The sequence below is a fragment of the Octopus bimaculoides genome, chromosome 17 (assembly GCF_001194135.2).
Source record: "Octopus bimaculoides isolate UCB-OBI-ISO-001 chromosome 17, ASM119413v2, whole genome shotgun sequence".
Taxonomy (NCBI): domain Eukaryota; kingdom Metazoa; phylum Mollusca; class Cephalopoda; order Octopoda; family Octopodidae; genus Octopus; species Octopus bimaculoides.
Window position 1 is genome coordinate 38,701,651 of NC_068997.1, and position 15,951 is coordinate 38,717,601.

Here is a 15,951-nt window from a genome sequence, read left to right on the forward strand (position 1 = left end):
GGGAAAAAAAATGAAATTCACAAGACTCTTTATTCACTACCATTGTTTCAACCCATCATGCACCCAGTACCTTGCAGGTGGGATGTTGCACAAACAATTGTGGTGCATCATAGGAACAGACTTGTTGAAAGGTAGCTTGTTTTTTATTTGCCATTTCACTTATTTGTACAACGATCCATTTGAGTAGTTGTGGTTTTCTATGCATCTATACAATGAACTCTAATGCAAAGGAATTCCTGAAGTAAATCAAGTGGGATATATCTCCACACTATTTATGACATTAGGTAGCTGAATACTGTGAATGGTCTTTAATAGCATACTACAAGGTGTATAACTGAATGTAAAATTATTACCTATATAAAGGGTGGCCCAAAAGTAGGTTTACAGTTATCACGTAGGCATTCAAATTTCTTTTAAAACATTTTATTACATTTAAATTTTTATCTTACAATTAACTAAATTAGCATAGAATAATGGTTTCATATTTTTTTATAATTAAAATCTAAACTCTTAATATATGAATGCGAAAGAGATAGTTGAATAACTGTAAACCTACTTTTGGGCCACTCTGTATGTGTGTCTGTATGTGTGTGTAATAGTTGCAGGCATGGTTATATTAGTGCAGGTGTGGCTGTATGGTAACAAGTTTGCTTTTCTACCACATGGTTCTGTGGCATGTTGGGTAAATGTCTTCTGCTATAGCCCTATGCTGACCAAATCTCGTGAGTGGATTTGGTAGATGGCAACAAAGATCTTCATATGTGTGTGTGTGTGTGTGTGTCTTTGTCTCTGTTTGTTCCCTACCCACTGCTTGATAATTGATGTTGGTGTGTTATGTCCCTGTAACTTAGTGGACCAGCTAAGGAAACTGATAGAATAAGTACCCAGCTTTAAGAAAAAATAAGTACTAGGGTCGATTCATTAGATTAAAGTTTTTCAAGGCAATGCCCCAGTATGGCTGCAGTCTAATGACTGAAACAAGTAAAATATATATGCATATGTGTGCATGTATGTGTTCCTGTCATCTTGCCTTGACATCATGTGATAGTTTAAACAAATGTAAGAATCATGCAGGCAGTGTCCTTCACTCATCTTTGGAAATATGTTTGGTCATGGGGAAGTATTACCTTGCTTGGAAACTAGTTAGCAGTAACAACAGGAAGGGCATCTAGCTACAGAAAATCTATCTCAACAAAATTCCATTCAATCCATGCAAGTATAGAAAAGTGGATGTTAAAAACAATAATTATGATATATTTAATGTATTGTTTGAAAAAAAGAATAATCAACAGTCTGAGTGAAAACGACAAGTCACCTGTAATAAGTGTTGTGCTTCAAGGTACAGTTCTAGGACCACTGTTATTTATCGTCACCCTATCTGGAATAAACTCGCATATTCTCAGCCAATTTAATGAGTTATACCAACAACAAAAGTATCAACGGCTACCCAATCTGCAGAAAATTTTGTCAGGTTCCAGAATGAGCTAAATCTCATCTATTGATGGGCAAATGCAAATATAAAATTCAGTGCATGAAAATTTCAACTTCTTTATTATGGTATTAACAGCACAATACAAATTATTTGACACCAGATAACACAATTCAAAGCTCTGATAAAATACTGGACTTATGAGTAATGTCATATGACACATCTTTCATCAGACACATGACTGACTTGACCTTTAAATGCAGTCATCTCATAAGATGGATCCTTAGAACCTTCATAACAAGAGAATCAGTAGTTATTCTGATGCTATGGCTAACTTAGTTTTGAGTAGAGTTCACGCTTTGGTCTCCAAACGCATCTGGTCTTATAGATGGGTTACAAAGAATGTTCACTCATAAAATAACTTTGGCTAAAGGACTTAATTACTGGAAACATCTCTGCTCCCTTGAGTTACGTAGAAAGAAGTATGTTGTTCATATATGAATGATCCTGAGCAGTCACATTCCAAATTTGGCATTAAAGAAAACTTTTATGCAAGAACTAATAGACACTGTCAGTTTTTACAAATACCACCTTCAAAATCATGAGCAAGGACACTATACTGCAACAATTTGATATTTAGAGGCTCTCAGGTGTTCAACTTCCTACTTAAAGAAACCAGAAACATAAAAGGGACTTTGATCGGTTACACTGATGGAAGATTGGCTGCTATTAACTCAATTATAGACCAACTTCTAGTCATAAATCTTCAAAACTGAAAAAAAAAAGTAATAAATAAATAAATAAACAAAAGTAAAAATAGGTATTGCTCCAGCATGACTGCAGTCCATTGACTGAAAGCACCAAATAAAAATAAAAGAATATGTGTATTATGTGTATATTCATATGTGTATATATGTATGTGCACATATATGTTTATATGTATGTATTTATTTGTGTGTGTGTGTGTGTGTGTAATGTTCTACACTCATATCTAACTAATATATTTGATCAAGTTTAATTGCAGTTTCAAAGTTTGAACAAAAAGTTTTCTTTAATGTTTAAACATGTAAATTTCTTTGAAATAACATTTTTCCATAGTTTCTTTCAAGTTGTTTGGCTTGTTTGAAATAAAAACATTTGGTGCTTTATGTTCTAATAAATTTAATGTATAATGAAATGTGACATCTGGTTTGTCTCAAAGTGATAAAATTATGGTTTCCTAGTAACTTTAATTCCTGAATTAGGCATATATTTTACTGCTTTATGTTCTTCGACTTTAATTGACATCTTCCTTTGCTGATATTCTGTATATGATGATGACTATGACATGGCTTGTTCCTTCAAGAAATTTCACTTTTGATTTAATTAATTAATTCCTATTTGTTTTCTTATTTCTCACTACAATGAAACAAATAATATTGATGTTTATAGTAGCTTTGCTTTTGCTGAATTAATTTTATGAAAATTTTCTGATAATTTTCATTTAATTTTCCTTTTAAAGAAGTATTTCATTTTTAGATAATTACTAATTGCCTTCAAGTATGAAAAATTCTTCCAACTTTATTATTCTGAAACATTATTTAGATTTCTCTTATAAACTGACTATTTGAAGTATATATGCTTTCTTAATAATTCATGCTTAAGCTATAGTAAGCAATTTGGTTACTTTCTGTGAGGGCTAAATTATATTATTCTCTGTTATGCTCTGTAGAGTATAACTGAGTAAAACAATGAAATATTTTTTAGATTAATTATGTTTATTTTATGCTCCATTTGTTTGTTTGTCTCTTTTCCTTCCTTCTTCCTCCTCCTCCCCCTCCTCTGTGCATTTAATACAGAGAACACTATGTTCAGCCACTAAATCTGGGTAGGGAACCAGCTTTGTTCCTATGGTACATCTCCAGATTCTGTTTTAGTGATTACCCAACATAACACTCACCTTTAGCAAAAGACTGCTTTGGAAATGTGATTATTTTGCATTAAACTGTTTTTCCATGTAGGAAAAGAGTTCTGTATTGGGCATCATGTCCTACCATGATCTTACATATTTTGAGGAAACTATCTAATTGTTTTAGCTGCCTACAGGGTCCACGATTCTGCAACATACAATAGTGTAGTTACTTTGAATCTTTGTATACAGTGAAATGTCTGAATCATCTTAAGCTGATTTGTCAGCCTGCCAAAATGAACACTTACTTTGCCAAGTCTAGAGGAATTATTGAGATCCATAGTTGGTGTACTGGACACTGTGCCATCCGTATCGGTAAAATCCTCCACCACTTCTGGTATATTTCCATTGATTTTGATTTCCAGATTACTCGGGAAGCATTTAAGTTTAGGTCTGGTTTCGTACCCGAGTCCAGTCTTTATGATGACTATGAGATCCAAGTTCTTTGCATTAACAGAGAAGCAGTTTGAGATTCTTTGAATATCTTCAAGAGTATGGGTAACAAAAGCACTGTCATTAGCAAAGAGCTGCTCACACAAACATTTCCGAAATCTTTGTTTTAGCATGAAGTCATTCAAGGTTGAAAATGTTAAAAATGTTACTTGCAACAGATTAGTGTTTTTCAGAAAGTTGTATCAAGCATACTTGAGAAGCACATACTGAATAACTTTGGAGCAAGGACATAGCCTTGCTTGACACCATTTGTCACAGTGAAAGATTCAGCTATGGTTCTATTTTCAACTTGCATCCCATTGTGAAAGGATCTGGTGATCTCAACAAAACAAGACATCTGATGTTAAAGAAACCTTTTCACATGATGTATGTTGTCAAGTGCCTCAATAAAATCATTGAAAATAAAGAAGAGATCAAGACCTTGCTTTTTGATCCTTGGTTCTTTTGAAGTTTGTGAAGACTGAAAATCAAATCAGTTGTTCTTTTGTTTGGTTGAGGATTCATTGAAAAAGTCATTCATTGAGTCACTTCAGGTGTATCTTGGTAATAATGTTCCCAGCAATTTCTCCTGTAGAAGTGAACTATATTTGCATCTTTGAAATCTTGTGGAACTGATTTATAATTGAGGATTTATTCTTATCATTGGAGATTTTTGAACATGGGATCTTTGAGTTTTTGTACATTGGAGCATAGGCTTTGGTTTGAACTTGATTGGGTGTTGCATTTTACTAAATGCTATTGAATCTCAAAAAAGATGTCTTCTACTCTGCTACATGTAAATTTTTCTACAGAAAAAAGACATAATTAGAACTGCTGATGACTTCGACAAATTATTATCTGCAGAAAATCCCAGTAAAGACATTGCATTACAGAATCTTGTAAAAAAAAAAAAATCACGATGCATGAACCATATGGTAACACTCATACTGCTTTTTCTTGTATGGAAAATGGAATATGCTCAACAACTTTGCAAAAGAGCTTCTGAGATATTGCATAATAAAATTAGAGTACAAGTTAGATGACATTCTCTAGACAGTAGCAATGTAGTGTGGAACTATGCCTTTCCACTGAAGAAATTCTGTGTACATATATCTGGAAGTATGTTTATATGTCAAAAGTATCAAATGTATTTTTAAGTATGTCTACAAAAGTTATGACTGCATTGCAGTGTTGCTTACTAACAAACAACAAAATCAGTTGCCTTAAAATGATGAAATTAAGTCTTACCTGTCCTGGATGTACAGGGGTTGGACAAAATAATGGAAACACCTTAAAATTTCAAATAAATTAATTTTAATATGGGGTAGGACTGCCAAAGGCAGTAATTACAGCTTGAATTCTACGAGGTATGGACTCCAGTTCTTGTGGTGATTGATAATGGTGGAGGATATCAACTCCTTATTTGTTTTTCTAAAATGTACCATAAATGTTCAATAATATTGAGATCTGGGGACTGTGGTGGCCAAATAAGATGTTCAACTTCACTAAAATGTTCCTCCTCGTGCCATTCAGTAACAACTTTAGCTGTGTGAATTGGTGCATTATCATCCTGAAAGATTGCGTTTCCCTCCAAACAGTTCCGCAACCATAGGATGAATTTGATCAGATAAAATGCTTGAATAGTCTTGACTATTAATTTTGCCATGAAGGGAAACCATTGGGCCAGTGGATTTCGAAGATATAGCCCCCCAGATCATCACAGATCCTCCTGCATGTTTAACAGTTGGAAGAAGGCAGTCTGGATCAAATGCTTCTTTTGGCTGTCTCCACACGTATACTTGGCAGGCGGTCAGAAATAAGGTAAAGGATGATTCATCCGAGAAAATGATATTCTTCCACTGCTCTAGGGACCAATTCTGTAGGTTTTTTCTTCACTTTAAAACGCTTTGCAATGTTTGTTTTTGAAAGTAGTGGTTTTCTGATTGCAGCCCTCCTGTGAAATCTGGCTTTGTGCAGATCCCGGAAAACAGTTTTTGTGGAAACTGGCTTCCCGAAGTGGTCATTAAGCTCTGTAGTAATTTTGGGAGCTGTACTTTTGTGATCCTTTCTAACAATTTGTGTAAGAGCCTGACGGTCCTTATCTGAAAGTTTTGGTTTTCTTCTGGAGTATAATTTTGACGAGGGGGTTTTTCCCGCTTTCTCAAAGGCTGTCATTACTTTCGAGACAGTACTTTTTCATACACCAAACATTTCGGCTGTTTTCATTACACTAGCGCCTGCCATATGAGCGCTAACAATTTGACCTCTTAGAAAGTCTGATAGATCTGTCATTTTAATGAATTTTAATTACCTTTTTCTGATGATATCTGAAAAGAAACCGCAATTTTAGCAAAACATATTAACCAACACTAATAATAAATAAAAAAACAAAAATAAACAAGCTTTTGACAGTTTTATAGATATTTCAAAATTATGATGCTATGATGCTAGGTGTTTCCATTATTTTGTCCAAAGGTGTTTCTATTATTTTGTCCAACCCCTGTATGTCTCATCCCCCTGAAGTCCTTTGGGAGTTATTCTGTATAAATTTACAATAATGATAATCTATGGTTTAATGTTTTAAATGATACAATGATGTAATAATTATACTGGTACAATAGTGTTGTTTCTTTTCTTGATTTATTCATTTTCTTAATCATATTCTTTATATAAAGTTAGATGTATATAAAATATGTATTTAAAAAAATAATCTTTATACTCATCTTTCTACCTACAGGTAATAAATTACTTGAACAAAATTGTGTTAATATATAAATAAATGTGATTGTTTTAGTTGTTAACAGCTGTAGGATTTCCATGGACCTATATTCAGCATATTGAGATTTGTGAAAGTGCTTTGAACATAGTCATACCATAGCAGAATACTATTATAGATAATGTCTTTGATTTTATTCCAGAGTTAAGATTGTTTAAAATGTTTGCTACATACATTATTCCTTTAACACATTTTCAATAATTTTGAAATCAATGGAAAAGCAAAGCAAAGTGGATCAGTATTTTCTCATGGACAATTGTATGTAGCTCTTCGTAGAATGTGTTCACTTCTTGATGAAAAGATAAAAATAATGGATAATAACTCTCAAGTGTTTAATCATGAATATAGTTTTCTCCTACAACTACACTATCAATACTACCTATGTGAACTTTACACCATCTCAAGAATCAAGTGCATTTGAAAAGCTATAATTTCAGAAGAAATTATATATTTCATGGTTCCCTATAATCTTCCATCTATCTTAATATTCTAGAAAAATAACTGAAATTTTCACAGATGCTGCTAGTGTATATAATTGTTGTAGCTTCTGTTAATTTTGGAATACGGTATACATTAATTATGTTTTTTCTTTAAACTTTCTCAATAAAGCTAGATAACACAAAGGAATAGATTTGTCATCCTGACTATGTAAATTATATTTGCTGTGGACTTGGATGACAATTCTTTACTGAAATGACTTCTCTTTGGATCTCAGTTCATATTTTAAAAAGCTCAAATAAAAAAAAAGATATTAACACTTGATTATAATGTTATTTTGCCATATCTGTTAACAAGTGTGAAGGCCAGTCTAACAAATATTGAATGCCATTTCATCACAGTCTTAGTGATAACTCACTCTGTTTGCAATCAAATTTCAGTCACTTTGTTGTGAAATTGATAAATCATCTCCAGTTGTAATTATTAAATCATTTCCAGTTGTAATTATTAAATTCAGTAAAATTTTCTTTTACTGAAGGAATGACATGGATTATGTGGAAATTTGCCCCAAAAAAACAAAACAAAAAACAAAGGCATGTTATCTTCAGATGACGACATCTTTGTCTTCAACTATATAATACAGCAATCATGATTGGCCAATTGCATTATCAGAGTCATCATACTCATGTGATGCTGCTACCGATAGGCTAAACATATAACTTCTCTGAAAATGTGGAAAGCAAGAAATAGTAGAAAATTTTTGTTTTTTACAGGTTACTATGCAACTTTTATTGGCAGGGATTAACAGTTTTGAGACATATATGATATTTCATGAATCATCAAATGTGAATTAAGTTATGTATGAAACAACTGTTTAATGGCCTCAGCGATATGGGGTTAATATTAAATTAGTCTTAAGGCAACAAGCTGACAGAATTGTTACCATGCCAGGCAAAATGCTGCTAAGCATTTTGTCTGTCTTTATGTTTGAGTTCAAATTCCTCATAGAAACATGGTTCTTGACAGAATTACTCTATGTATGCACAATAATGAAAGTAAGGAGGCATGATACTTTAGCATAATGGCTGTAGGAAATTATTAATTTGACAGATGTAAATTTCACTATGATATAACGAGTTGTTGTTTCATACATGTTCTCTAATTATTAGGAAGTTGAGCAAAGACAAATAATTGTTCTGCCATCATTAGATGACACTGTTTCTGATCTTCCCCTTAATCACATAACTCAAAATAGTAGCCTAGTCCATCTAGCTGCCAATGCCTATCATGAAGAGATGAGTTGGACTTCAGCAATGTTAAAAAAAATAAAATAAAAAAAAACACCAGAAATAAGTAAGCTTCTATAAATTTGTAAATTATCGATAAGCTGTGTTATTCCAGTTTAACCCGTTAGCATTCAGATTATTCTGTCTAATGCATTATTTATTTATTACCATTGTTTTGAATTAATTGTGTATTGTCTGATAGCTTTGAGATTTTTATGAGGTAGCTATTAAATTTTGGAATGATATTGTAGGATAGGTGTGAGGGGCCACATCTGGCAAATTTGAACATAAAACAGGTAGAATATTTTGGCCGGATATGGCTGGTTTAAATGCTTAAAGGGTTAAATGGAATCAAGTACTTTGTTTCAATTTTAATTTTCTTTATGTGATTCTAGTTGATTTCATTGTGTAATATTTTGCCTAAAATATTTCTTTTATATAGCCAATGGAAACAAACAATAATTTAGCACAATTCCGCCCTCGTACAGGGAAAACGGCTAATGCACCACTTCTGCTGGAAATTGAAGTTTATCTCCATTTACTGGTGGTTATACATCTCATTGATGTGAAGAAATATGATGAGGTAAGGTTTGTGTATGTGTGTGTTAAAGATCCTTTCTTTGCTAGGCAAATAAACAAGAGCTAGTTTTGCATTGAAATATTTTAGTTGGAGAAGATAATTTAAAATTTGTGTTAGAGAAGTTGCTTTATCTTTAAAAGTAATTCAAAGCAGAAAATTTTTCATTTTAATAGATGCAATTTTTAAACTACTAAATTTAACAAAAAACTTAATTGATCATTGCAATAGAACAACTAAGAGATAAAGTGAATGATTATCTTCCAGTTTTATTAGATTGTGAAATTCTTTTCTACATGAGGTTAAAGAATGTCATTCAGTTTGAAAAACTTTGGTTGGTAAATATGTACAAGGTTGCAAATTTAGGATTTTTTTTTATTAGTTAAAATGTATGTAAGTTTCTTGAAATAAAGAGAAATATTTGGTTCTCAAACATCTGAATTTCACTCTAAGTTTTGTTTTCTTTCCTAGGGTGTAAAATGTGTTGATTTATTAATGACCAAGATCACCTCTCAAAATCGCCGCTCTCTCGATATGTTAGCAGCAAAATGTTATTTCTATTACTCTAGAGTCTATGAGTTAACAGACCAACTAGACAAAATTCGCACGTAAGTACATTTTCTCGACTATATCTCATGTTGAAACATATTTCTTGTATTATGAAATCTAATTCTCATATTTGCTCTCCATGTTGCCATGGGCTGGGTGATTCAATGGAATCTGATCAGCCAGAGGACTGCATGATGCTCAAATATTTGTTGTGAGATGTTTCTATTACTAGATGCCTTTTCTAATGCTAGTCTCTTTACAGAGTGTACTGGGTGCTTTTTTTTTTGTGGCACCAGCTCTAGTGAAGTTGTCTAGCAACTAACAGAGTAATCACTATTGGAGGAATCAGTGTTGAAGGAACAAGGGGAAGGGAAGAGATTAGTGTCACTGATTAGTGAGAAAGGGATGGACAGAGTAGTAAGGGTGTAGAGATGGGTTGTTTACAGGGACTGTCTCACATTGATATAGTATGGGTGAAAGGTGAAGGCAGGAACATGAAAGGTGTGGAGTTCATGGGAGGGGTAACTAGTGGGATGAGAGGTGGTGGAAAAGTTGTTATGGGAAGGATAGCAGGAGGAAAAGAAGAAGAGAGAGTGACAGTTAAGTGAGCAAGCCTTGCAAATGGTGAGATGAAAGATGATTGATAGGGTGATGATTTAGAGGGGCAGAGAGATAGGTGGAAGGAGGTGGGAACTTGGTTGTATGGAGATGGACCAATAGTCTCTTATACATAGGTCTAGAGAAGGATGAAGGAAGGTAGAGTAGTGGGGCGAGGGCAGCATGTGAGGTAATCAGTCACTCTTTGTGAGCTTTTTAAGTGGTGGATGGGCATGAGTGGTAGTGGAACAAGGAAATGAGTGAAAGTGGGAGAAGGATCAACCAGTAGATAAATGAGGTGGTCAGGGGTACAAAGGGTGGCAGTAAATGTACAAATATCATTGTCTTCATCATTTATGTCTGTTTTCCATTCTAGCATACGTTGGTTGGTTTGATAAGAGCTGGTAAGGCTGGGGACCATACCAGGTCCCATTGTCTGTTCTGACATGATTTCTATGGCTGGATGCCTTTCCTAACACCAACCACTTTACAGAGTGTACTGGGTGCTTTTTATGTGGCACCAGCACTGGTATCACTTCTGCTGTGGTGATCAGATCTTCTTGAGTTCAGCAAGGTGCCAGATAACTTGGTCCTTTGTCATCTCTTTTGCAAGGCTCAGTGTCTTGAGATTGACATTTATACATGCACATGCTTACATATACCCAAATACAGTCACACACACACACACACACACGCATGGCCAAAAAGTCTTTTATCAACACTAAACTTCAAGCACTCTAATAAGTAGCTTACTTCAGTCTGTCCCTTGTGCTTGTGCACTCATCAGATACTTGATATCACAACATAATTTGGCGTGAACTTGTCAGGAGACAAGTTGTATTTTGTGCACTTGGAATCACTCTGAAAATGGAGAGCCAGAATGAATTTTATCAGCACCTCATGCTTTTTTATTTAAAAAAATGCAAAAAAGTGGCAGAAACCTGCAGGTCAATATATGCTCTGTTTGGAGAGAATGCTGTGATGGAATGTGTGTGTGTGCCAGAAGTGGTTTTCAAGATTTTGATCAGGAAATTTTTTAGTTCAAGATGCACTTCACTTTGGCCAGCCAACTGAGATTAACAGCAGCACCAACCCCCATTATAAAGTGAAGATGATTACAGATATTCCCTAAATATCTAAAATGAGTGTTGAAAACTGTCTGTTTCAACTTGGTTATATTAGTAGGCTTGATGTTTGGGTCCCACATCAACTGAATGAAGCTAACTTCACCAGTCAGATTTCAATCTGTGACTTGTTGCAGAAACATGAAGAAAATGATCTTGTTTTGTAGGGAATAGTGGCAGAGGATGTAAAATGTCTGTAAGCAATATGAAGCACATGATCATGGGAAAAGTGTGGCAAATAACCACAAACAACCTTCAAAGTAGAGCTTCACTTGAAGAAGGTTATGCTTTCAATTGGTAAGATTGGAAAGTTGTTATCTTTTATGAGCTTCTTCCCATTGACAGGACCATCAATTCAGATACATGCTGTTACCAGCTGGATAAATTAAATGCAGTAATCCACCAGAAGTGTCCAACATTTGCTAATCATAAGGGTATTTCCTTTCATCATGACACTGTCAGATTGCAAAATTCTTTGTTGATGTGGAAGAAGTTACTGGGGTTTGGTTGGGAAATTTTGCTACACCCTCCATACTCATCTGATCTTGTGCCTTCAGATTTCCACATGTTTTTGTTTTTTCAAAATTCATTGAATAGTTTTGAAGAGGATATAAAAATTCACTTGGAAGAGTTTTTACCATTAAATACAAGACATTTTTTTGAGCAGTGAATAATGGACTTATTTGCCCACTAGATGGCAGAAGATACTGGCATGAAGTGATAATTACATCATTGATTGAATAAATCACTAAAACAAACTTTTTGGCCAACCCAATATACATGATATATTTGGAGAACAGCTTTTGTTTTATGCATGTTACATTAAATATGCAGCTATGTTCAAGTTTTATCTCTGTTTTAGATTTTTCATATTATTAGTTTCTATAATTGGTTTGGAACAATACTGCTCCTAAATCCATATTTGATGTTGTTTCCAGACCTTCACTGTCTCATTTTCAAGCTTTGTAAATATTTGGCATCTGTGTTGTCTCTTTATATATTGGTTGAACTTGTTTAGACTTTTCTGCCAAAGATTACTTGATCATTTGCTCCATCCATCATGTTAATTTTTCCATATGTTTGGAAGCTCTAAATCGTGGTGATCAGTTTTCTCGAGAAATAAAGTGTTAGCAGACATATGCTTCCAGAAGAGTGCAGTTTCATCAACTTTGTATACTTCATCTGGTGTGTTTTCCCCTTCTCCACTTGCTTTCCTCATCTGCTCTGGATAATTAGTTGCAGCCTCTGTGTCAGCACTGGTAGCTTCACCAATCATTTTTATATTATGCAAATGCTTCTTAACCCTTTAGCATTTCAATTACTTTGTCAATTGTAATGCTTATTCATTCACATTGTTTTTCATTAATCATGCATTATCTTGTAGCTTGGTGATTTTGATGATGTGATTGTTTATTTTTTTAATGACATTGTAGGGCAGGTGTGAAAGACTAGATCTAGCCATCTTAAACATGAAACAGGTAGAATATTTTGGTCGGATATGTTCGGTTTAAATGCTAAAGGGTTAAACTATTCAAACCAGCTTTTACTAAGCAGACAAGTTCTTTTCATTAGAAGTTTCACTTTCCTTTTTCTGCAAATCAGCAATCAAACTTTTGACTGCTTTTTTTCTTGAATTGCCATCATACTTATTGGCACGTTATGTCAAGTATGATCCTTGATCCCTATACTCAAGAGCCATTCCATTTTAAGCATACCATTAGATTTTATGATTAAATAAGCTTTGAATAGTTAATGAAGTATCTTCTTGAGCACTTGGCTAATTTTTGTGTATTGTTCTCACTGTAGAAGTTGCAAGTTTTAATGTTTTGGTAATGTGGCTGATTGTTTTCTGCTGCATCAAATCTTTTTAAAACATCATCTTTAATATCTAATTTAATCTCTTTATGATTACTTTTCTCACTACTGGCTTCAGATCCACTTGATGGCTTCTTTTGAAACATCATGATTTGTAGGTAAATCTGACAGCACCAGTGTTTTGTGAGAGCGAAAAAATGTGGAACTACTCTCATGGATGTAACAATAGAAATGAGATGAGGAAAAGATTAAGGAGTGCAGTGGGAGGAAGTACTGTATGATTACAGTTATGCAACCCCTTTCCACCTTGTACCTTTGACTTAAACTGTAAGAACTCTACCACAGGCACACACTTCTCTGCATTGACATACAACATATTTAGCTAATATTGATTCTGTTATTGTTGCTGCCAGCCTCTGTCACTACCAGTTATGTTACATTTGATTTACCTTTGTTGAGTAGCCATATATTTTCTGTACTGCAAGACACCTGTTTCTGTCTCTAGATTACACTCTTCCCTCTCATCACCTGGCACAATGCCACCTCACTCCTCAGTACTACTCACTGTTTAGTTGAGTGGGGTCTTGTCTTGCAAGTTACTTGGTGACTTTGCTGATTGTGATGTCACAAAAAGAAAAAAATCACACAGTACACAATGTAAAGTGGTTAGTGTTAGGAAGGGCATCTGGCCATAGAAACCATGGCAAGGCAGACAGTTAGGTTTGTACAATCTTCTGGCCTGCTAGTTCCTGTCAAACCATCCAACCCATGCCAGTATGAGAGGTGGATGATAAATGCAAATGAGGATGATGATGATTAGGACCAACTCAATAATTCTGTTAACAATTTTATAGACTTGTGATTTAATATTTGATATTTATTTGTATATTAATCAGTTCATTTCAAGTTAAAACTGGTGGAGCTAGGAAGAATATTTGTTTGTATTCTAAAAAAGAATAGAAAAAAATCAGCATTTAACCCTTTTGATAGCAACCTGCCTCAGACTGCCCTCAAGTCCTATGATACAAACCTTATGTTTTAAAGTGATTTAGATTAAAACCACCCTTCAGAACTTTTCATATTAATTTATATTCCAGATACCAGCTTAATAACAACAAACTTCTTTTACTAAATTCTTCATGATTTTCAAAATTAGTTGAATCGGAGGCAGTTTATTTTAACAAAAATATAGTAACAAAAGGGTTAAGGTTTTATCTATGTTCAGAATTTCAAGTAACTTGAGAGTTTATGCAGGTAGTAGCAATATCTACCTTCAGTTTTCATCTAGGCTGTATTGTTAAATTAGTAGAATGGCTTTGATTCAAAACAAGAATTGATAATCCAAAAACAATGTTCTTACACTCAAGCAAGATGCGTTTTCTTGGAATATAGAAGAATTAGATGGTCATTTTGGTTTACTGATATAGAACTGGATGGTTGTGTTGTCAGCATAACAGTTATTGTTAGCCATACACCATCTTCCATTGAGCATGCCTGTGACCAAATATATTCCAAACATGACCATTATGTCTGTCTTATTTTGGCAAGTATATTGTTGTTTTTAAGATTACATTACTTGTCTTCTTTTTTTTTTTAATATTGTAGAGTTTGTTATATGAAAGGTTTGTTGGGTTTAGCTGATATTTTTAGCAAATTTGAATAACTATGTTGGCTTAGGTTAATACTTTCTAATTGATTTGACATAATAGTGTATAGAGCTGGTGTTATCTAACATGTTCATTGAACAGCAAGGAGTTGGGTAGTTTGTTTGACCAAATGATATGAGACCGTAAAAGCTATGTGCATTATTAGTGGACCTTGAGCAGCAGTCAGTATCTTGTGTACCACATTTTATAGTTTTCCAAACAATATAGTAGGTTGATAATAGATCCGACTTTCTGAAATCCATGCTACTGAGTGGGGAAGAGTAAGATAAGTTCAGTGTTAATTATTGTCTTCAAATTCATAATCAGTAGAATGTCTGACTTAATTTTTACTCCTAAGTAGAATCACTTTGCAGACAACTTTCTGAAAAGTATGAATGTTACCTATTTTTTTTTTACATAAATGCGTATGTTTACTTGCCAGTAGGAACATGAGAAAGGGAAAATTTAATTAAGAAAATGCTAGATACTTCAGGGGCATACTGTTTGAAGTTAATGACTGATATGAGCTTTTAAGTTAGTATTTATAATTGATTATTTGGGAATCTGTAGATTTGTTGGGTTTAGGAAATAGTAAATTTGTAAGACTTAGCACCTAAAAAAGTTGATAATTAGTCGTCTGCGTCCACTTAACCCTTCATCAGAAGATTTGGTGGGAAATGTAACTTTTAGAGCTTGAAGGAATACTCAGTTATTCTGAATAAGAATTTTTAATAGTTATTTTATTGCTTTTCATGAATTTCATATTATTGATTTTTCTTGTTTTAGTTTTCTTCATGCTCGACTACGTACAGCTACTTTGCGATCTGATTTTGAAGGCCAAGCAGTGTTGTTGAACCTTTTACTGAGAAATTATTTGCATTATAACTTGATAGAGCAAGCTGATAAACTTGTATCAAAATCTGCATTTCCTGATGGAGCTGCTTCAAATAATGAACTGGCTCGATTCCTCTATTATTTAGGTGAGTAGATGAAATCATTTATATCATGCTTTTTTATTATTATTATTATTATTATTGTTCGTAGGTGGTAAGCTGGCAGAATCGTTAGCATGTCAGGCAAAATGCTTTGTGGCATTTTGTCCATTGTTATGTTCTGAGTTCAAATTCCAATGCGGTCAACTTTGTCTTTCATACTTCAGGATCGATAAAATAAGTACCAGTTGAACACTGGTGTCTATGTAGTTCCCCCATATCTGCTGGTCTTGTGCCAAAATTTGAAACCATTATTATTATCATCATCATCATCATTACTACTGTTCTTACTATTATTGATGTTAAACTGTTCTAAATAGATCTCTATTGTTTATAGATATT

At 33.8% G+C, this 15,951-nt stretch overlaps 1 protein-coding gene across 1 annotated transcript in view; it reads left to right on the top strand.

Annotated features, from left to right (window-relative positions):
• The window catches only part of LOC106884432 (26S proteasome non-ATPase regulatory subunit 3), a 168,365-nt gene that overhangs the window by 23,073 nt on the left and 129,341 nt on the right, over nt 1-15,951 (top strand). The window contains exons 3-5 of the mRNA XM_014935818.2: nt 8,752-8,892; nt 9,358-9,494; nt 15,404-15,597. Coding sequence (XP_014791304.1) covers nt 8,752-8,892; nt 9,358-9,494; nt 15,404-15,597 — 472 coding nt within the window. The remainder of the gene's footprint in view (nt 1-8,751; nt 8,893-9,357; nt 9,495-15,403; nt 15,598-15,951) is intronic.